Source organism: Lepidochelys kempii, chromosome 13 (assembly GCF_965140265.1).
Source record: "Lepidochelys kempii isolate rLepKem1 chromosome 13, rLepKem1.hap2, whole genome shotgun sequence".
NCBI lineage: Eukaryota > Metazoa > Chordata > Testudines > Cheloniidae > Lepidochelys > Lepidochelys kempii.
In genome coordinates this window covers 20,928,630-20,951,038 of record NC_133268.1, presented here as the reverse complement: position 1 = coordinate 20,951,038, position 22,409 = coordinate 20,928,630, and the positions used below count along the sequence as shown (strand labels likewise).

General features: G+C 46.5%; 2 protein-coding genes across 12 annotated transcripts in view; one reads left to right on the top strand and one right to left on the bottom strand.

Moving 5' to 3' along the window:
• Nucleotides 1-3,956, top strand: part of PLCG1 (phospholipase C gamma 1) — a 94,764-nt gene extending 90,808 nt beyond the window's left edge. For 4 of the 6 annotated variants that reach the window (XM_073309727.1, XM_073309726.1, XM_073309728.1 and 1 more), the window contains 3 exons: nt 304-392; nt 1,826-2,004; nt 3,346-3,956. In XM_073309727.1, coding sequence (XP_073165828.1) covers nt 304-392; nt 1,826-2,004; nt 3,346-3,388 — 311 coding nt within the window. In that variant the 3' untranslated portion in view covers nt 3,389-3,956. The remainder of the gene's footprint in view (nt 1-303; nt 393-1,825; nt 2,005-3,345) is intronic. The other 2 variants (XM_073309729.1, XM_073309730.1) reach the window with 1 other exon arrangement.
• A 2,386-nt stretch (nt 3,957-6,342) lies between these two features.
• ZHX3 (zinc fingers and homeoboxes 3) overlaps nt 6,343-22,409 on the bottom strand; it is a 70,734-nt gene continuing 54,667 nt past the window's right edge. For 5 of the 6 annotated variants that reach the window (XM_073309710.1, XM_073309706.1, XM_073309708.1 and 2 more), the window contains exons 3-5: nt 21,653-21,738; nt 14,406-17,347; nt 6,343-12,069 (exon numbers count right to left, since the gene is read on the bottom strand). In XM_073309710.1, the coding sequence (XP_073165811.1) occupies nt 12,059-12,069; nt 14,406-17,202 (2,808 nt within the window). In that variant the 5' untranslated portion in view covers nt 17,203-17,347; nt 21,653-21,738 and the 3' untranslated portion in view covers nt 6,343-12,058. The remainder of the gene's footprint in view (nt 12,070-14,405; nt 17,348-21,652; nt 21,739-22,409) is intronic. The other variant, XM_073309711.1, reaches the window with a different exon arrangement.

Here is a 22,409-nt window from a genome sequence, read left to right as displayed (position 1 = left end):
CTGGCCCTAAAATTGATGAATTTCACCTCCTATGCCGAGGGGCCAGCATGAAGTCTGTACACCACTCAAGCTTCCTTGACAGCCTCAACCTAAGGATTAAGTGGGCACAGACGTAGTGCTGGCTCCTCTGCACAGGGGTGTGTAAGAAATGCCCCATCTGCTTTGTGCTGATTAGAGCAAGCAGATGTGTGCCCAGTAGGGAGTGGCCGTGTGCATGAGGCTCTGCTTGTGCTGTGCATGGCCCCTGTTAGCCAGCCCTTCCCTGGGTTTCCCACAGTAACGGTTGTGCTCTCTTTGTATCAGGGTACAGAGCTGTGCCGTTGAAGAACAACTACAGCGAGAAGCTGGAGTTGGCCTCCCTGCTTGTTAAAATAGAGATCTTCCCTGGCAAGGTAAGGCTGGTCCACTTGAATATTGTCCTTCTCCGCAACACAAGAGAGCAGATACACCGATGGGCTTAGAAACCAAAGGTTGGCTGGTCCAGAAGGCTTTGAGCTCCCCTGATGACTAAGGGTATGTCTGCAGTGCAATGAGAGATGTGACTGCAGCACAAGGAGACGTACCCGAGCTAGCTTTGATCGAGCGAAACCGCAGCAGCACGGATGTACAAGGCCACCCTGCACCCTCAAGCAGCTCGCCACTTCTTCACTGCTGTCGTCACCTGGGCTAGCGAGATCAAAGCTAGCTCGGGTTTGTCTGCACATGCTGCACTCGCGCCTCGGACTGCAGTGTACACACACTCTAAGTGAGACTGTGATTCCTTGTTTCCTCACCACTTCACTACTCGTACTTCCCATCTGCTATTGTACAGCCTGAGCGTCTCATCTCAACAGATCTCCCTTCTAAGCCGGGGTACGTCTGGTCCGTGCTTGGAGGAGAGACCTCTGTTGAACAGCTTGGCGCTCCAGGAAGCAGGGTGGCACTGCCCACTGTGAGTCAGCACTGACTCGCCCTCTGTGCTGGAGATGCGATCTCCTGGGTGGCTCTTAAGGATGGGGCCCCGACCTCTTGGCGCTGGTTAAAGAGTCCACGGCTTTCTCTGCCACGCCCACTGCACAGCGGCACAAGCGCGGTTTTGAATGGCCTCCTCCATCCTAAAGACTCAAGAGGTGTAGTTCTTTAGCCCAGAACATCCCCTTCGTCTCTCACAGCAAACCAGCTTGATTCTTCCAAGCTGGTCCCTGTGTGAAACCCACCACACAACTGGGAATAACTGGCAGCCCCTGCTCAGGAGACAAGCATGGCACATCGTGGACCCCTCTGCCTGAGGGGCATTGCCTGAGCTGGGTTTATCCTAGTGGGGGGAGGCAGGGGTGAACAGAGCTCTGAGGACGAAGCTTGAACACACCTCCCTGTGCTGCATTTGGTTTTCACTGGATCCTCCACTCTAAACCTCCCGTCTGACCAGGTATAGTTCTAGCTTCCAGGCCCAGGAGCCCCGCTGGCTGCTAAACTTATTCCCTCTAGGGCAGGGAAGAGGGAGAGAGGCTGGTATCTCATCTCCATTGGGCTGGTTCATGTAGTTCTGCCATGCACAAGTTTTGCCTGAAGGGTTAGTAATTCCCTTTCTAGCAGAAGGTCTTTTAAAAAACAAAATCTTGCCCTAAAGCCAGTGTTTGTCTGTTAAAATTGGGGCAGATGTCTAAAGAGCATCAGCACACCATTGCATGCGCATTTGCACATCTGACTTGGTCACACCATCTTCATGCTTGCACAACTACACAGACAGTTCTGGTTCCTTGCAGCACTGTTACCCTGGTAGAGAATGTGCATGCAGTCCCAGTGCTGTGCTTTAAAAATCACTTCCCCTGGTTTCTGATTCAAGCAGGAAAATGGAGAAATTAACCTCTTCGGTGCCTCGGCCCTCCGAGAACGGACAGGAGACCCTTCAAGTCAGCTCCTGACAAACCGAGCCCGGGAAGGGTCCTTCGATGCTCGCTACCAACAGCCATTTGAGGATTTCCGGGAGCAGCTAGCAGACCATTTTGACAGCCGAGAGCGAAGGTAATGCAGTGGAGTTTTGGAAAGGGACTTGTTCTCTCTACCTTGAGCTCCTACAATGTAAACCAAGCATGGCCTTGGATCCAAGCTACCCTTGATTTTAATCAGTGCAGCTTCTATTGCCTAGTTGTCAGTTTTCCGTATTGTCTCCCTGTGATGCTGTCTGAATGTAAGCGCCCTGATCTCGACAGCCCATGGAGAAAGTTACCAGGAGTCCAGTGCGAACCAGGGAGGCGTTTGGTTTAGTGGCAGAGCTAAGACAGGGGACATCCTACCATTCATGGAGAGGCACCGGAGCCTGTTATCATAATGTAGGTCCTGTGTCAGGGCTGTTGCAGCAAAGTCCCCACCTGCCCAGCGGGCAGTGCGGCTTCTCTGCCCACGCTGGTGCGTCAGGTACCTGCAAAGTACCTGTATTTCATATTGAAGGGTGGAGGAGCGAGGTTCATCTGCAGAGTCCTGGCCTGCAGGATAGGTGTGTATCTCACAGGTTGCCATTCAGCCTCTTGGGCAGGAAGGAAGCCCTCATGCTATTTAACAGTAAGCGAGGAGTAGCTGGGGCTCTCAGGGCTGGCTATACTCCAGCTCTGCCAGGCTTCCTGTCACAGAGTCGGGTTACCAGGCTCCTGGCTGGGAGCTGAGAACCTTGAAAGCTCTGAGAGTCCTGGCTTAACCTGAGTCTCTGAGGGCTCCTTTCCATAAAGCTGGGAGCCTGGAATTCCTGGGACTGGCGTACAGGGTTTGGGGAAGCCCAGCCATTGCAGACTGCCCTCAGACTGGAGACCTCAGGGCTTCCAGACTCCCGGCTCGGGCTGCCCCACTTAGGAGTCACACAGCCCATGCAGCCTCCTGGGCCAGGAGTCTGGAAGCCGAGGTCCTTGGCCAGTCCACATTATGGGGCTGCACCAGAGCAACAGACCCTGGGAGCCCCAGCAGCAGCTCTGTAAAAGGGATATTGAGTGACTAGCAGCCATGAAACTGACAAGAATGTCAGTTTCATGTTTCATTTGGGAACCAGAAGGTTTTGGTGTTTCTGAAACAAAATTTTCTATTTGCCAAGAAACTTCAGCAAATTGGGTTTCATTCAGCGTCAGAGCCCACATTTCAAACACCTGAAATGTCTCTCAAACCCCAAAACACACGTTTCTGCCAGCTCTATCGAACAATTCTGAGACAGACCATAAGGGCTTGACAGACCATAAGGGCTTAGCAGCCCAGCCTGTGGCCCAGCGCTGGAGCCAGGTGACCTTGCAGTGACTGCGGTTATGAGTAGTGCACAGTTGCTTAAGGTCCCTGCCACAGAATTCATCTCAAGCCCCTCCCCTTTCCTCTCTTCCCCTGCAGGGTACTGCGAAGGACCAGGGTGAATGGGGACAACCGGCTCTAGCCCAACTTCGCCTGCTGAAAAGCACCTCTAGTGCTTGTGATTATCACGGAACGCTGTGAACTGGTTTCTATGGAAACGTCACTGCTTTGGCCTACTTTCAGGCAGCTTTTCCAGTTTCTCTGCTGGTGTGTGTTTGAGTGGAGAAATTAAAAAAACCCCACCACCCAACCACCTCCTACTACTACGCCCATAATGAAGTGTATTAATGTGTATAGCCTGTCAGCTATTAAGGCTGGAGACAAAACTGTGTCTATAATCAAACAAACTCACTTTGAGCCTATGTCCTGAGAAATCTAGATCCCAGCCCTGCTCAGAAGCCGGTAGGGAAGCTTTTTACAGCATTAACTCAATGTAAATGTTTCCCACTCCCTTGAGGGACCTGCCTCTTCTCCCTCCTTTTACATGCCCCCATAGGGAGGTACTTTCTAAGAACCAGGCAGGATGCACCTCAGTCCTATTGTTGTTGTATCAAAGTACCTGTATAGCCTCTGCCTCTGGGTCCAGTAGTGAAACTCAAAGTTTACAAGGCCCCTCTAGCTTTAAATTACAATAAAAAAGTCAGTGTTAAGTGTGTAACGTCTCCACTTTCTCGAGGTTTGCCCTAGCTGCCGAGTTCATGCTCCACTGCAGAAGAGCACCTTGCGGGCTAGTGGCCACTCTTCAGTGCGTTTCACGCCAGCAGCTAGCTGTGGTTTTTGCGGACAGTCTCTTTCACGCCTTCAGGCAGACCCTGGAGCTCGCTCTCTCTCGCTCTCTCTCTCTGCCCTCATGTTGCCTTGTAAACAGTTCAGGCATGAGGTCTGAACTACTGTGGGTTCTCGCTCTCTGTCATCCAAACGGCACACCAGGTAGGGAATGTGTGCTGCGGAGGCCCTGCGGGAGCATTTCCAACTGACCATGTAGCAAGAAAATGGAGTGCAGAAAGCTGAGGCTCACCAGAGAAGCTACACAAGATACTGAGCCAAATGCAGCCCTGCTGGCAGCAGGTGCAGCTCCACAGAAGTTTCTTCCTACTTGCCGTGCAGCCACCAGTCTGGTGGTTTCTGGCAGTGCTGCCTCTAAAGGAACACTCCAGGCTGCTGAAACTCACGTGACTGAGTAGCTCTGGTTTAGGTTAGGAGCTGGCAGTTGCAAATTCTGCTTTGACTGGTGGCTTCTCCAGCTGAGATTAAGACAAGTTGTTGCCACCCTTATTTTGGAGGTGGCAAAGCTTTGTCTGTTCTTTTAGAGTGAGAGGAAGAACAACTCTGGCCGAGCGCTTGCATGATCTGCAGAGTGAATGTGTCCTTTTCCAAACACAGCTGCTCCAGGGCTAGTGATAAATGGCTACTCAATTGCACAACTGGAACTCGTACCTGCTCTCTAGGCTGGTGCCTGAAAGATAGGTTATTCCAGCCTTCTAAAGGGACTGTATTTATCATGGGGTGGAATGACAAGGCAGGATAACAGACCATGCTACAGCCCCTGAGGCAGGCTATATGCTCCACTGCAGTGCACTATATTGTGTTTGACTCTTGACTGGTGTTACTTAAGAGCCATACTCCCCACTCAGCCTGAGGATTGCGTTCAGGTCACTCTTTTAAAGACCAGAATGTCCAATAAAAGTCCTCAACTTACTTTTTCCTCATTGTGTTTTGTGCAGAGGGGGCTGGGTAGGGAGAATTGGCAAAGCAAACAATATGCCGTGGTATGTTCTTATAACAAGGAGCACATGTGCAGACAAATAGCTGAAACAGTGATAAACAGTCAGGGAGAACGTAACACAAGACACCTAGGAAGGCTGCAGAGGAATATGGATCCTGCAAAGCCTGGACCAGGCTGCTTGAGGAAATTCTGTCGTGCTGTTTTCCAGGGGGATGGAAGAGTGCACGATGCGTAAGTTATTTGATTCCGTGGACCAATGCAGTAGGAAGCCCAGACAGTCCTTGAGCATTTGAGACCCTCCCATGCGCCCTAGGAACCATCACTTTCTTTTAAGTCTATGTGGGGGAGTCTAGCAGCATTGCTGCTGGGCGTTGGGCACTGCCAGTGTGTGTCTTCATGCTCTGTTGGGCAAACTGCACTCTCGGGAGTAGCCAGGCTCACTGGAAGGGGGATGACATCAGTACTGAAGGCCACACAGACCCTGGTGTCTCAATGAAAGCTTGTTTTTTAAAAAGAGGAGAAGGGTTAGGAGATTGTGATGTACAAATTCTGGCAAATCAAATGCATCTTCCACAGTAGCCATGATGCACAGCACTGGCCCATACTACCTTAATGCCCTGTGTTTCAGGACCCGTTGCTTGTGGGAACAGAGTGGTGATTGGAAGGCAGTCAGACTGAATGCTGTTAGCTGGGGTGATCCTAACTGGTACATTAGTGTGAACTAAAATCCAAACACCCCTCTCCTGCCTTCAAGGCTGTCCCTGTCCATATGCTCTCTGGAAGCTGATTTACATTCAGCCATCAAGTCTCTGGCTTTGGTGACACAATGGGGCAGCAGATCGAAAGTCATGGCTGCTTTTATATTTAAGTGGAGTTTTTATTGATTTAAATCTGGAAGTGCGTGTGTCAGATACAGAGGACTGAGGCGACCTTGCTTAGGGATGGTCTGGCGCAGCCAAATCCCCGTGGACTTCAAAGGGTTGTCTGTCCTAGAGGCTTACCTTTGAGAAGTGTGCTTCCCCCTTCAGGACACAGCTGCCATTCCACTAGGCACGCTCTCCCTGTTAGACTCCGCGTGCTGAAAGCTGGGCAGTACGTCTCACCACGCCCAAACAACTGGCTTTGAAAAGAGAGTTGTAACGAAGAGCCGCTGTGCAGGAGCTCTTGGCAAAGCACAAGGTAACATGCCTGGCCCTTTAATCCCACCGTTCCAACTGATACAGACACCACCACGCTGCTCCTGTTCGTATTTTATGCTCTTTATTTAGGAACAACTGAAAAGGTCTCATTTCATCTCACCAAACTGTACAAGCAAGCTCCCCTCCCCCACCCCCCTCACCCCCCTCCACATATACAAAAGTAAGGGAAACTTGTGGTTCACTTCTCAGAAGTGGCATTGTGGGAGCTCTCACCCTCAGAATAAGAGCATGTAAAGTCCATTGCAGGGGCAAGCGACCCTAGCACTAGTAATAACTATAGCCCGCAGTCACAGACAGCTTCTGTTTTTCTCTTTAAAACCTTCATCAAAAGTTAAAAATCACCTTCTCACACAGGTGCCATGTTAGCCCTCCTAATTGTGGTCTTAAAAAAAATCCAAAATAACTTCCCCCTCCCCCATACAAAGACGACGACGGCCAAGCCTGTTCGCTGTCCCTAGCCACAAGGCCACCCTTATGAAAGGTCCCATTGCAGCTCCAATTCTAGTTTGCTTTGGATAAATCCACACAGAATCCCAAGTCACTCTGCATCAGGAGGATTTTAAACAAGACACCATCTGTGATTGCGTGGTCTGATGAGAAGCAGTGTGTTCCCAAAGCCTGACGTTTAGTGCCGTGCTACCTATGTGGGGTGAAAAATTCCTGACAAAATTCCTAACAAAAATAATCAGATGGGGGCTGAGCAAAAGTGCAACTTTATCAAGCAGATTTCTACCCAGCTCTCTTCACTGGCACCAGCGAACAGCATATGGGTAATGCCATCCATCTACCAGGCCAGGACAGGTTTCCTTAAGGCCAGCCTTCAAATGAGTGACCAAGTGGAGTGGTACGTTCTTTGCTGAAATGAGGGACAAGTGTAAGAGATCCCTGCTGCATCTCGAAGAGTTCCGTTAATTTGTTTTCCTGTTTGTTTTCAAGCTTTTGTGGCACTAGTCTGAAATTCCTGGCAGATCCCATTGCCAGTAATGGACACAGCAGGAACTACCCTGGCAAAGAGAGTGACTGAATCCCCTTTTCATGCTGGCAGCTTCAACTGATGCTTATGTGTTTGTTTTGTAATCAGCTGAGAAATTAAAATTGATGCTAAGTTCCATTCCGGAGGTTAGGTCAATAGGGTTGCCTGTCTTAGGGACTGGTTTCAAACATTTAAAACACAGTTTCACTGTGAAGTAGAGAGAGAGGAGTTTAACAGTGTCACTGTAACTATGAGTACTACCATGCGAAGGCACAGTATTCTCATCTCTCACATGCTGATCTGTGCCAAGCTCTGAAAAACATCTTATCATCTGAACTACCCCCAGCCTCAAAATTTCATTTTCTGTTCAGGCTCTCTGATCAATGGCTCCAGCTTTATTTGGGGAAAAGGTTTTTAAAGTTTCCAATCATCAAGAATTGCTGCTCTATGTGGAAAAACGAAACTGCTATTCAGCCTTCCAGATCCTCCTCCTGAATTTATAGGTCAAGTGCTGACACCGACAGCAAACACAAGAGAATATGGTGTCTTGTCACTGTCCCGCTCACTGCAAGTCATGCCATCACATAAGGGTCGTTAAACTAGATATCCAACCTGACTATTTAGTTTCATACCACAGCTGCCATTGTGCCCTGCCTTTGCTGATTGATTCTCATGCTGTGAACCATTTGTCTTGGCAAAGGACACATAAAGGCCGCTGTAGAAGGGACAGACCATTCTGCTTTAAATAACTGAAACATCAGGTGCAAGTTCTCTGCAGATTGCTGCATTATAGCAAGGCTAAGCAAACATGGAGAGTCAAAGGGCTGTGTCCATCCCGCTGTGCCATGTTTGGAACTCAGCTTAATTTAGGGGCCTGATTTTCAGAATTGCTGAGTGCCCACAGCTCTAGCTGAAGTCCAATGGGAACTGTGAATACTCAGTATCTTTGAAAATTGGGCATTAGTTGTACAGCCTTCCCTCTCCAGCTATTTTATACCAGGGGCATCACTATGGTATCCCCTAATTTTACCCTTTGTTCCCCGTTTTCCATGATTTGGCTATCCCCAGCCTTTCCAGCCTGTATTAGCCCCCCAAAAAGCAATCCGATAGGGCACATTCTCTCCTGTTCCAGTCCTTGCCGTGCTGTGCAGCAAGTGGTCAGCAGGGGAGGGAAAGCAACTATGCTCTGTACCACCACCTAGCGGTGCTAAGTCTGATTCAAACACTTCACTTTAAGAGTTACAGGGGTGTAGCTTGCGGAGTATATTTCCAATTCATGATCACATACCAAAATTGTTAACACAATCACCTGTTAGGCTGGATACCTGCAGGTAACTGTCAAATGCAGGCAGCTGCAAATGCCTTCTGTACATGAACCACTAACTAACCAAGCCACCGTCCCAATGACTCCCTTGTGAAACTGGAACTAGGAACTAAGTTGAGGAACCAGGTATAATTAAATTTTATACTGTTTAAAAAAAAAAATCCAGAATGCTAGCCAAAAATCAGAGCTTTGTCTAGCAGATCACTGCTCCTACTAACTAGCAAGCCAATTCTATTCCTAGAATCAGGAAAACTTACGATTCTTTTTAAAAATGAGACATGAATGGATATTAATCTGGATAGCAGGTTACTAAGCGCTTGAGTTTCTGGTTTTAAGCTAGCCCGCCTCCTATACAGAAGTCTAATATTCATAAGAAGGAAGCAACAACATAAGACTGAAGATAAAAGGATTTTTACAGCTGTGCAACCATCAAGGCCGAGTGAACATAGGCTCACTTTTAGCTGAGGGAGTTGGAGAAATTAGTTTTTAAAGATGTCCTCTCCTAATAAGTAAATGCTAGCTCACCCCTCCATCTACTCAATTCTCTCCTTGTATCTAGTCTAAGTGACAACTATTGTTGGTTAGAGGATGATAATAGTTAATACTGTCTAGGTGCAAAATTGTGACAGCATTTCCTGCAACACCAGGTGCAGAAGTATGGCTGATGTGACTGTCAAACCACTTCACAGTGACCAAGAGCTGGTCCGCAATTGTTTCTGTTTCAGATGCACGCACACTTCTAATGTCCTGCACTAAACCCTACGTATTTTGGTATTAGCACCTACTTCATTTCAACCTATTTAACAGAGGCGTTAGATGAACCATGGATGACAATAGCTCTCCCTTCTTTATAACAAACCCTTTTGGAAATACCAACTAAAAATGTGTTGCTAATAAACACGTGGGAGATTTAAAAAAAAAGGAACCAGGTTTCTTTTGGTGGCTGGTGCTGAAGCTTTATCCTAGACCCATTTTCTCATTACCACCTTCACCATGCCTGGAGAGGTGCAATTCCAATCACCGGAATGCCTGCCTTGAGGGAAGTCAGGCTGCAGGGAAGCATATTTGAAAATTCCTCTAACGAAAAGGGACTAAATAGCCTGATGTCTTTACACATCTACAAACGAGCATTTAGCAGCATTAACCCTTCAAGGCTGGGTTTTCTGGGTACACCATGGCCAAAATCCCTTCAGCTGACAAGACTTTTCCTTTTGTTTTCTGGGCTACTGTGGGACTAAAATCCAGCTGCAAAAAATTTCAGCCAGTGCCTGGAAAGAAAGATTTTAGAGACCCATTCACAGGGTGATGATTGAACATTTCCTTCAGGGGCCTGGAGATGGCTCTTTCTAAGTGTACGCCAACAAAGTCACCTTGAAGGGGCAAACTGTGTTTCCAACATATTTATATAGCACTCGGTAAAGTGTACCTTTTGAATGTACATCTTATGCAGTAAAGAATCAATTGCGCATTTGAACAGTACATGTGCATAGTTAAATACTCTTGCATGTATATAGACACTAGAGAGTAAATGACTTACCTGTATTTGTTCTCTTTAGTTAACGCTGTACATACAGCCATACTCTTGGGTCACCAGATTCCCAGCAGCAGCATCAAGAGTATGCCTTAGTTCTAGATGTTTCTAGATCTTCTCCCTCCCCGTCCCCTGATGATTCAGGGTACACAAGATGACAGTTGCAGGGACTATGTAAACGGAGGCTCCAGCAGCCATTGTCGACTAGACATCTCAGCTCATCAGAGCAAGAATGTAGGGGCTCAGCCATGCAAATGTTGAGATCACACCATTGAGAGGCTGGTTATTGTTGCTGGTATGCCTCTAACAAAGGTTTAGCGAGACCTGTACAGTTGCAAGGTTGTCTTCTGCATAAGGAGAAATGCTACTCTATCAGCATGGTTCTCTTAACTGACACAGACTGAACTAACAGGCGTAGGTGTCCCACTAGAGTCCTTTCATTCCCAAAAGATGCTATGACTAAAGAGAGCTACTCATCTTAATTACTGAATAGTAAGGCCTTCTAAATAAGGGCCTGAGGAAAGGGGAACGCTATTCAAGAAGATGACTTAAGGTAGAAATAAAACGCTACCTTTGGAAGAGATGCTGGAAGAGATTTAAAAATACCAGCATCTCTTTAGAAACTTACACTGGATCAAGTCACTTAGAGCTTGAAACTCACCCATTTAATAAATATCTCCTACCACTGAGAACAAGGCCTTCCACATTACGAAAACTTACACTAGAATCAAAAATAATAAAGAAGCTGCTTTAAAGCAGTAATGGCCCAAGACATTCTAGACATATACAGATTCAAAAGGTATATGATTAAGTGAGCACTTAATATACCAGATAACTAAATATTAGTTTGCAACATATTTATATTCTCGTTCACAAAAAGACAGGACTACAGTTGGAGAACTAAGGAAGGTGACCTGGACCAATAAAGATAGGTTAATAGAATTAGCACAGTGGGACAAGACTAATTCAACTAGTGTAACAAGCAAGCTTCCTGTCTATGAAACTGGTTGCCTGCCTAATAGAGTCCTACTAGACAATGATGGCTTGAAACATTAGCAGAAAGCCAAATTTTTGTCTGTATTTGTTCTCTGAAGAACAGTTTGTTCTCTATAAACAATGAAAGGGATTCTAGGGCAGGATGGAAACATTAAGTGCTAGTTCTCAGTAATTAACGTGAGGCTTGGAGAGTAATGGGCTGTGGTACATTCCATCTCCTATCGTAAAAGAAATAAAATTACTCCAGCCTGTAGGGGGACAGATTACATCCAACTCTATCTCCTGACCTTTGCTGGATCCCGACCCCCACTGGATATTGGAGGGTGTACAATAGCTTATTCCACCCCCATCCCCAGGGAAAGAAACCTACACCCACCCCACTGAATTCATCCTGTTCTTGATAACGAAGACTGGCATGTTGCTTCTCAGATCTTCTCCTCTCTTGCTCTGACACACATACTCTCACTCATGATGGTAGCCACCACTCCCTGATATAGGGACCCAAGAGTCGGGGACATATGCAACACTGCCAACCGTTAGAGAACAAACACATTACAAACAGCTGAAGATAAAAATGTATTGTGCCATGATAGTCCATTTCTATGCAAAAAATACATCTATACAATCAATGTCCAAAATTAATTACGCTTGTCAAGGCGGCTGTCTGCATGTCAATAGTTGGTTCCATTATCTACATATGAATATGAAATCTGAAAGTTTATCCACTGGAAAGGAAACAACAGCATCCTACATCACAAGAGTGAGAAGATCTTACTGATGCCCTACTCTGGCCAACTGGTGTGTAAGATTCTAGATTAGGCTGCAGACGACACTGTGCAAAGAGCCCGATTCTCTTGCTCTCCCTTTCTGATGTGCTGTACTGAAAGGTCTCATTACGGCAGTGTTTTTACACCACTCCCTGCTACTGAGATTCGTCTCAGGCCTATGGATTTACAATCTCCTCAAATGTAATCGCAGATCCTTCGGAGCAGGCAGTTTAAGGTCAATCTGTTTCTGAAAGACACAACATACACAAGCGTCAGAATACACGTCGCATGCTTACAAAATCGTCACGTAACGCTGGGGCCTCTTCTGCTGGAAGATCTTTCTTTGAGCATCAGCTGGTTGCATCAAAAAATGAAGCTACAGAACAGGATCCTGCTGTGAGGAGGAAGGAACAGGGCTGGCGTGAAGGCTAGCAATTGCATGGGGGCAGGAAGGAAGCAGTAGCTACACCCAGGCAGCTGTGGCTCTTGGCAGGATGCCACCTCCTATGGCAGAAGTTTGTTGTAGCTAAGCGAGTCCTCCTCTGGACCACCCTGTTCTAGGGATCTAACAAGATGGAGGCTGGCCCCATAGGTGCTGGAACTGGGGGTGCTGCAGCACCCCCTGGCTTGAAGTGGTTTCCATTATATACAGGGTTTACAGTTTGGTCTAATGGCTCTCAGCACCTAAGTTCCCTCTAAGCTGCGCAGCCACCTATTAAGCCCCGCTCAGGGCTGCAGCGAGGAGAGGCGCCTCTGCCCATCGGCCCAAGCATGGACCTGCCCCGGACGTGCTGTGGCCAGGGGAGAGGCGCCCCTCCCTCAGCCCAGCCCAGACCCCCTGGAGCTGCCGCAACCAGAGGGAGGCACCTCTCCCCCAGCCAGAGCTGCTGGGGTGAGTCCTCTCTCCCCACCGTGGCCCCTGGGCTGTCTGCACCCCAAACCCCTCCCCAGCCCCACCTCAGAGCCAGCACCCCCCGCACCCCAACCCTTTGCCCCAATCCTGAGCCTCCTCCCGCATCCCGAAGCCTCCAGCCCCACCCCAGAGCCTGGACTCCTAGCCGGAGCCCTCACCCCCTGCACCCAGCCTGAGCCCCCTCCCACATTCTGAACCCCTCGGCCCCACCCCACCACATGAATTGTGTTATGTGCACCAACATGAAGGTGATGTGTCTTCACTGCAGGGGAAAGTCGATCTAAGCTATGCAGTTTGAGTTATGTAACAGCGTAACTCAAGTCGACATAGCTTAGATCTACTTGCTACAGTGTCGACGGGAGATGCTTGCTACAGTGTCGACACTAAGCTAAGTAGCTTAGATCTACTTGCTACAGTGTCGACACTAAGCAGTGTCGACGGGAGATGCTTTCCTGTCAACTCCCCTGACTTGTCTCGATCCGGAGGAGTACAGGAGTCGACAGGAGAGCGATCAGCGGTCGATTCAGCGGGTCTTCACTAGACCTGCTAAATTGACCGTCAATCCTCCGGTAAGTGTAGACAAGCCCACATCAGCCTCTCAATCAGCACAAGAGCAGGGTCCCTTTAAAAACCCAACCCTCATCTAGAAATTGTGTTTAAAAAAAAATTGGAGGTGTGAAGCCACTAAAGATTGGAACTTAATACTTTAAAGGCCTCTAAACTTAGCACAGTTGTGTGGCAGGCAGGAGCCTGGCTTCAACTTGATCTGCTGGGCCTCAGTCCTTTAGCGAGGTTTAGCACAGAAAACTATCCAGCTGCCGAGGCTCCTCAAGGAGATGGCTGGGGCTCTGCTGGGAGAGGAAGGAGATTGCATCCTCACCCACTCTGCCAACTCTCCCAACTCCCGGATTACCTTTTCCAAGAATCCATGTTGGGCTCAGAAGCAACCCTGTTTTCCAGGAGGAGTCCTGGATGGGGTGTTAGGGTAGCCAATGCCATCTCAACACAGTGCCATTGGAAACCCCGCCCCCTAGTGCTCTTCCCTCAGGGCAGTGTCCGACTTTCACACGGGCGCGTCTCGCCGTGCTCTATATACTTTGTGCTTACAGTGTTTTCCATGCACAGATCTTAAGGCAATGTACAAAGGGTGTGTGTGGAGGCAGGATGGGATGGGCACACAGCTGAGAAATAAACAGAAGCCAGGCCTCCAGCCTCTGAGTCAGTCGCCCTATGTAAAATACACCATAGCAAGCAATCCTCTCCTGGCTGGAGGAGGATGGACTAGATTCCCTGCTTGGTTTTATCCCTGCCTAACTTCTGTGATAGGGTTCTATGTCCCAGCAGCGCTGGGTCTGAACTCTGGGAGCTAAATAAAACACAAGCATGACTAGAGGGGTAGCAAGGGTTGCACCCTTTGCCCCACTGCCCCCGACTTTCTTTTATGAATCAGTTTAACCATAACCATGCCCTGGCTTTTTTCACCCCCTCCAGATCAGCGCTGCCACCAAGTAAATCCGTAACAATAAATCTTGGGCATTAAACCCCACAAGTGTCAACTGCTAGTCAGTCAATGTTCAGTGTCATTCTGACTTCTCTTCTTGGTGCTGGAATGAGCCTATTTACAACAGGTAAGCTATGCAAAGCAGCCAAAACATCAATCAGTTTCTTACCAAGCTGAACTGCAGGTTGCTGGCTACATGAATCAAAGGGTTCTGAATGGCCTTCCTGGCCACTGGGCTCCCAAGATTCGCTATTCTCCGACACCTCCGAACAGGCATCACATGTCCCTTTTTGGCTTCCTGCTTGTTCGCCCGTGCTCGAGTATCGATCTTCGCTTCCCGTGTCAGACACAGCCCGGGTCTCCTCATCTGCCTTTACAGCAAACCACACCCTAACCTGCTGTGCATTCAGCTGAGTTCTCTCGCACAAGCGCTGAAGGTCATCTTCATGCAGCATCTTGTGCTTTTTGTAACAGTCCTCTAGGATCTCTTTGCTGGCTGGGCTGATCGCCGCTAAACCTGGAGGGAAGATACCCCGCCGGTAGTTCTCATACCATTTCAGCTGGCCATTTTTCAAACCGTACCGGCTGTCCCCAAACCAGCGAATTATCTCAGCCCGGGGCAGGCCTGTCTGAGCGACTATGGTGTCGTATTCTTGATTTGTTGGTCGCTGTGTCTTTACAAACATTTGTTTAAGCAAATGCCGCTGTTGGGCTGTTTTTTTAAAGTTCAGTTTGGTTTTTGCGGGGGTAGGTGGCCTGCTAGAACAGTTGTCCCCTTGATCATTTGCACCTACCTCTGGCAATTCATTTTTGCCATTTGACTCAGTCACTCTGAGCTTCTTCAGATTGATTTTAATAGGACTAACTTTCCGCTCCAGTGAAGTTTGATTGCCGCTTGGGGTATCTAATAAACCATTTTCACCTGAGACCCTCAGTTCATCTGAGGAGTCGTCTTCTTCTCCACAATTATTTTCAGCATTCTCCTCCTCTTGCTGGACCGTTTCTTCTGCTTTTTTATTTTCCTCCAATACCCTTTTTTTCCTCCTCTCTGAAAACCAGCTATCAATTTCTCTCCTGGTCATTTTTGTTTCACTCCTCAAACGGTCCACTTCTTCCTCTGGAGGAAAAGGGTTTTGTGCAAAACTGCCTTCCAAAGCCTTGAGCTGCTCTGGTGCTCTCTCTTTGTATTTCGTTGGGGTGAAGTCGGGCGTTTGATGCCAGGACTGTCGCCTTGTTTGGTGATGAGCCACAGGCATCGCAGCTGTCGTAGAGGTTAAGTCAATCTCCTTTGGTGACACAGTGAAGGTAATGTCCGGCATGGAGTCAATAATTATTGTATTATCGCCAGCAAACATGGTTCTACTGCCTTTCATATTCCTGAAATGATATCTCCTATCACTAAACCACTTTCGAACCTCCCTAGTAGTAAGGCCTGTAATTTTGGTCAGACGCTCAACTTCAGCATGGCCAGGGAACTGATTCCTGCAGAAGCTGCCTTTCAGTGCAGACAGCTGCTCGTGGGACTTCTTATTTTTGTAGATGCTGGGATCCATGAAAGCTTGTGATGATATGCTCGGGCACGCAGTCAGCAGAGACTGAGCTGTGTTGACCACCTTCACAGTTGATGCGCTGCTCGAACACACATTGTTGTGTTGCGTAACGGGTTGGAGCTTGGGAATAGATGTCACTGCTAAGGTGAGAGATGAGCTGTTTCCTTTTAATCCATTTGTCATTATTGGCTGAGTAACGAGTAACCCTCCTGTTCCTTCTGGTTGCCCGACCACGTGACCAGGTAGAGTTGCCTGAATGAGATGCTGGACGTTGCTGGCATTTGCAACGAGAGGTGTATTTAAAACTGTGATAGTGGGCTGCGGTACAGACTGAATAACCGTGTTGAACATTTTTTTCCGTGCATCTTCTATCTCCTCTGGAGACCAGCTGATGCCTTGTTTCAACCTCTGAGCTGTAAACCAGATCTTAAGTTGCTCTTCTGGGTACTTGGTCACGACAGTCAAATAGCAAAGCTCAGCTTTTGTAGGGTAGGGAAACTTATGGAAAGAGTTTTTCAGGAAGCTGTTGGAGTCCATGGCTGCATTGTACGTGGGAATGCTGCTCAGAGGAATCATCACTTTAGGAAGGGATTTGGACGTGGGTAGGTCCTGGTGCAGCTGCGGCTGCTGCTGCAATGACACAAGTTGTGCAACACCTGCCTGCAAAACAGGCACGTTTCCCAATATGGAGCCATTGACTATGTGAGATGATTTTGCTGAGCTGGCCGTTGACTGGCTGGCTGGCAAAGACCCATTGGTGAATGAATGGTCACCGTCTTTCATTGCCAATTCATTACCCGGCTGATTTGATACATTCTCCTTCAGCATGTGAATTTTTTTGGCCTCGGGCTTACCTTTCATTATCTTCATAATGGGAGTTTTGGTGATGATGATTTCAGCTTGACCATCTACCCCCTCCTCACAGAAATCTCCTGGAAGGTCTTGGTTGCTGGTGGCGTCAGAGATACTTTGTTCCACTGTCGTATGATTATCCTGCTTAGCCACATTCCAGAGGAAGCTAGTTTCACCACCGTGGCACTCTGCATTGTGATGCAAAAGCCCTTTGTGGCTTTGTGCCAGAAAACTGCACTCAACACATACAAAGGAGGGATCTTTGCTGAAGTCTACGTGCTCAGAATCCATGTGTCCAAAGAAATGATTAACATCTTGAGATCCAAAATTGCAATACTTACACAAGTAAGTATCAGCATCCATCATACTGCGATGCCCATTAGACAACGTTGCATTATTACTGCTATTGTTAATAACAGCGTCACCAGCTGCCGGAGGTTCAGGAGACACGTGCTGTTGAGCTCCTTCATGATCATCTTCCACAGCATCTGAGTCCATCTCCTGCAGCACAATTGTTTTTATCGGTATCATGCAAGGAGTTGTGGATTTTCTTTTGCTGGCCATCGCTGCAACCAATCCAGGTAATTAATGCTTTAAAAAATAAAGCACTGTTCTTTGCAAGTGTTCTGCACTCTAGATTCCAGCAAATCCATGCTGTCCAAAGGAATATTTTTCAAATGTTGACAAATGTTTACATTTGCCATTGAACCTGAGGAAGAGACGAGAGAAGAGTTACTAAGCTTTGCATTAGACATAACAGATACGCTTTACATTCTGATTGTAATTGTTCTGGTACTTTAATTGCTTCACAAGATAAATCATTTCAATATTTAACTGAAAAAGTTTGGAAGCTGGTGATAGTGAGTTTGATTGTTTTGCTTTTTGTCCAAATGATTGTGCAGAAGGGAGAATTAGATATGTGAGCCATACACAGTCATAATATTGAGATACTGGGCCACAGATGGGTGACTTTTGGGCTTGGACATTGGGCTGTGTCTGGCTGCTTATTGTTTACTTGCCCACACAGTGTAATTCATGTGCCAGCTTCCATTATGGCCCAAATCACCACTATTTCTTCATACAGGCTCCTCTCCTGACTCTGCCCTATCAACCTCTAGCAAGAACAGGAACCCATGAAAGCAGGTAATTGTAAGCAGGGAACCTACACTGTGCACTAAGTCCAGAGGGGGCCTTGCACGTGGAAATTTCAGATGCAGGGCTGAGCAGAGGGGTAGGGCTACAGTCATAGTGTTGCACTTTGGCTGTCCTTGCAGTAGTTCACAAAATCTGTACAGAATTTGTTAGTGTCTTGTGTTGCTTTTTTTCTCTGGCATGGTCTTCACAGGGTCTGTTTAGTCTTCAGCTAGAGTTGCAAGGGAAGATGGCTCACCAAGAGAGCAATTGAAGTGGACACACTTATCTCTTAGATTCCCTCTCCCACGGCACCCATGAATGCCGCACTGTTGTAGCTTTAAAGGTTCAGACACCTCTATTTAAAGGCTTCTAGGTGTTCTTGGGGGAAGTGCAAGGCCTCCACAGCACATGGCCGTTTTCCTGGGTGCAGGCGATCACGGAAAGGAAAGAGATGTCACCTCAGCATTTTTATTTTTTTTTTTAAATCTTACTGTGTGTTGTCTTTTCTTCACAAGTTATAGTAATTCTAGATCAAGATAATATTCTGCTGAAGGCTTGGGCTGGACAGGTCTTTAGGCACAATCTTGTCTCTTATCTGGTGCAGTCTGCAATAGGCACACTGGATGCTCCATGCCTGAGCTCACCTGCCAACGGCAGTAAAATGGTCTACGGTAGCTGGCATCATGGATAATTTGCCAAAACGGATCCAGATGAGAAGGGGGGTAGCAAATCTGAAACAGCCCATTTCTGCTCTTACCCCTCTCCAATCTGTTACCTACAGTACTTCTCTCATCAACAACACTTAAGTCACTTATTTGAATTTCAAAAGCTTCTACATGGATTATAATATCCATTCCTTTCAAGGGAAAATATAGATTTTTGCATACAAGAATAAAATAGTATTTTCCAGATTGCACAGTCACTTGGAAATATATGGCCATCCATAGGCACGTGCCGATGATGCTCGAACCCCGGCTTTGCCCCAGGCCCCGCGCCCACTCCCCTAAGGTTCCACCTCTGCCCCTCCCTGCCCCCATTCCACCCTACCGCGCTTCTTCCTGCCCAGTTCTGTCCCCTCCCCCGAGCACACCGTGTCCTCGCTCCTCCCCCCTCTCTCCCAGCCTCCTGCACGCCATGAAACAGCTGATTGTGGTGGGTGGTAGGCGCTGATCTGCGAGGCCCACCGGCAGGCAGGAGGTGCTTGGGGGGGTAGGGGGTGGGGAGGAGCTGATAGGGGGGCTGCTGGTAGGTACTCAGCACCCACCATTTATTGCCCATGGGTGCTCCAGCCCCGGAGCACCCATGGAGTCAGTGCCTGACCCATAGTACCTACTACACAGAGATTTTGTGCCAGACTTTACCAAGATTTACAGTAACACAGAGATATTTATAAAAACACTAATTAAAGTGGATCTTGAAAACTGACTTATCCTATTAGAAGATCCAGGTAAGTAATTACTGTCAGTTATAAGCAATGTGAACTGGCAGTCTACCAGCTTTCTTATCAGATTTTCTGTGCTGATGTCATGCACAGAAACATGGGGATCAGGTGAATAATTTTCTTAGTGCTTATGCAAAACCCGCTTTTACTTTTCTTTTTCTTTTTTAATTGCTTCAGATATGGATGACGAAGGATTCTAATTTAAAGTTCAGATGATGAACTAGAATTTAACTTCCGCAAGTTCATCAAAAATAAGTAATCTCCACACCTTTGGAAAAATAAGCTAACTATATAACTGAGTCTAGATGTTCAGTCCTGTCCTGAGCAACACTCATGCACAATTTAAAACACTCTGATAAGAAACTTGTGGGCTGGTTTGAGATTACAAAATAGTACTGAAATACCGTTAGTGAGTATTAAACTTGGCGCCAAGTTTTTTGCTCTGCAAAAGCTGGAGGAAAAGCTGGAATTCCAAAAGACATGATGGATGCTGTGATCTTGATTTTCTGTAGTGTGAATTTTATATTATCAATACCTGTTTCAATACCACCTTTTGGGGATGCCCTTTCCCTGTGGAAAGGAGCAGCAAGTGATTTATTAGCACTAGTGAGCAGAATACTTAAGTAAACAAGAGTTTTACTATTCAGCAAAGACTTGAATCCAATCACCACCTACTCCCAATCCTAATTTCTGATGTCTCATAATTTGACACGTGAGGGGTTGGGATGACCTTTCTAAATCAAGTCAATTAGGAATGTCAACAAAAACAGCCACAAAACTATAAAAAGATAACATGTTGAGTCACAAAAACAACTGTGAAAATGAGCCTTCTTACTGCCCAGATCTGCTCTTTGTCTAGCTACTCACTTTGCTGCATGAAGTTTTCATTATTTCTTACTCCTCTTTGGCTCTGCGGGGCCAATTCAGCTGTGGGAGACAGATCTGGAGTCTCTGCAAGTTTGTGCATCTTCAGCAGAATTATTAACAGAGTTCTAGTTACAGAATCTCTATTATTGGAGATTATGCAAGAGCCAGAAAGATCCCAGGTCATGTTTGCAGAGTTGGCAGATAGATAAAAATCACCTTTTTAATTATCAGCTGAGTAAATTTGATACAGAGCGATTGAAGCAAACAAAGACTTTCATTGTGCCATTTTACAGTCACCTTTCAGAGCAGGTAATCATCACTGTTTTGCTAAAACTGAATTGCTTGACCCACCTGCAGAGGAATCAATAGCGCTGCTTGATGCTGGGTACTTAATTTATAAAGTGTCTGTACGTACGTCAGCATTTTACCCAAGCAATCATTGCTAGGATCACAGCTGAGGACACAACTAGATTTTGGGTGTCATAACAGTCATGTTTTGGTTCAGACAAATATTAATATAAGACTACAGGGTGTAAATTTAGCTTGAAATTAAGGATGATGTTATTTTACTAGACAAATATAATCAAGTGTACTGTAAGTCGATTTCCCTTCCATAGAACAATTTACATAAAATTCAATCAAGACAAGTGCCAAGTACTACACTTAGGATGGAAAAATCAAATGCACAACTACAAAATGGGGAATAACTGGCTAGGTGGTCGTGCTGCTGAAAAGGATCTGGGGGTTCTCGTGTATCATAATTTGAAAATGAGTCAACATGTGATACAGTTGCAAAAAAGCCTAATATCATTCTGAGCTGTATTAACGGGAGTGTTGTACAGAAGACATGGGATGTAATTGGAGCGCTGTGTCCCATTCTGGGTGCCACACCACACTTTAAGAAAGACGTGGATAAATTGGAGAGAGTCCAGGAGAGGGCAATACAAAGTTTAGAAAACTTTCTTTTTTTGAGGAAAAGTTTTTAAAAACTGGACATGTTTAGTCTTGAGAAAAGAAGACTGAGGGGAGGGAGGACCTGATAAGTCTTAAGATATGTTTATGGGCTGTTAGAAAGAGGATGGTGATCAATCTTTCTCCAATGTCCACTGAGGATGAGCAAGAAGTAATGAGCTTAATCTGTAGCAAAGATGATTTAGGTTCGATATTAAGAAAAACTTGCTAACTCTGATTGTTAAGCTCTGGAACAGGCTTCCAAGGACGGTTGTGGATTCCCCATCACTGGAGGTTTTTAAGAACGGGTTAGACAAACACCTGTTAGGGATAGTCTCTGTTTACTTGGTCCTGACTCAGCACAAGGGGCTGGACTAGTTGACCTCTGAAGGTCCCTTCAAGCCCTACATTTCTAGAATAACCACACTAGAGCATGGTTGTGTTTGCTGTGCATTTTTTAGAATCTGCTAATAATCTTGTGTGCATTTCCAGTGTCATAGGTAAATGGGGTATCCTACAGATTCTATCATTAGACTAGGCAAACTTTATTTTTCAAATGTGTTGGTTAATGTAACAGTGAATCAACCACGGTTAAAAAATCAGTACAAACACAGAACTTACCTTTCTACCACTTTGGATGTTTCAGGCTGAGTCATGCATTCAAATGGGATCTTTGTTTCCCATATACTACCCTGCAGCAGACTGGCCTGTTGATGGAAAGTAGCAACGAAACGTTAGCTGAATGAAGTACCAGCACCAGAGTTATGAAGGTAATGAAACAATGACTTCGACTTCCATAAAGGTTGACAATTGATGATTAATCTACTCCTACGTAATACATACGTAAGTAAGGGAGCACAAGCCACTGCTTAACCTCCCAAGTACTTAAACGCTTTTCCTTTGAACAGTTTTAATTAGTTTTCCTTTAAACACAATTCTCCAGGGTGAAACTGGCCCAGAACAGTCAAATTCACACCACATCAATTATTCTTGTACCAGAGTGGATGATACAGTAGGGTAATCACTGCTTGTCTGCATAGTGTGTTTGTACCAATTCAATTACAGTAGAACCTCAGAGTTATGAACACCTCGGGAATGGGGGGTTGTTCATAACTCTGAACAAAACACGGTGGTGGTTCTTTCAAAAGTTTACAGCTGAACACTGACTTTATCCAGCTTTGGAACTTTACTATGCAGAAGAAAAATGCTGCTTTCCCTTTATTTTTTTAGTAGTTTACTTTTAACACAGAATTGTGCTGTATTTGCGTTTTGCGGGGGGGTTATCTCTGCTGCTGCCTGATTCGTACTTCCAGTTCCAAATGAGGAGTGTGGTTGACCGGTCAGTTTGTGACAATGGTGAATCGTAACTCTGAGGTTC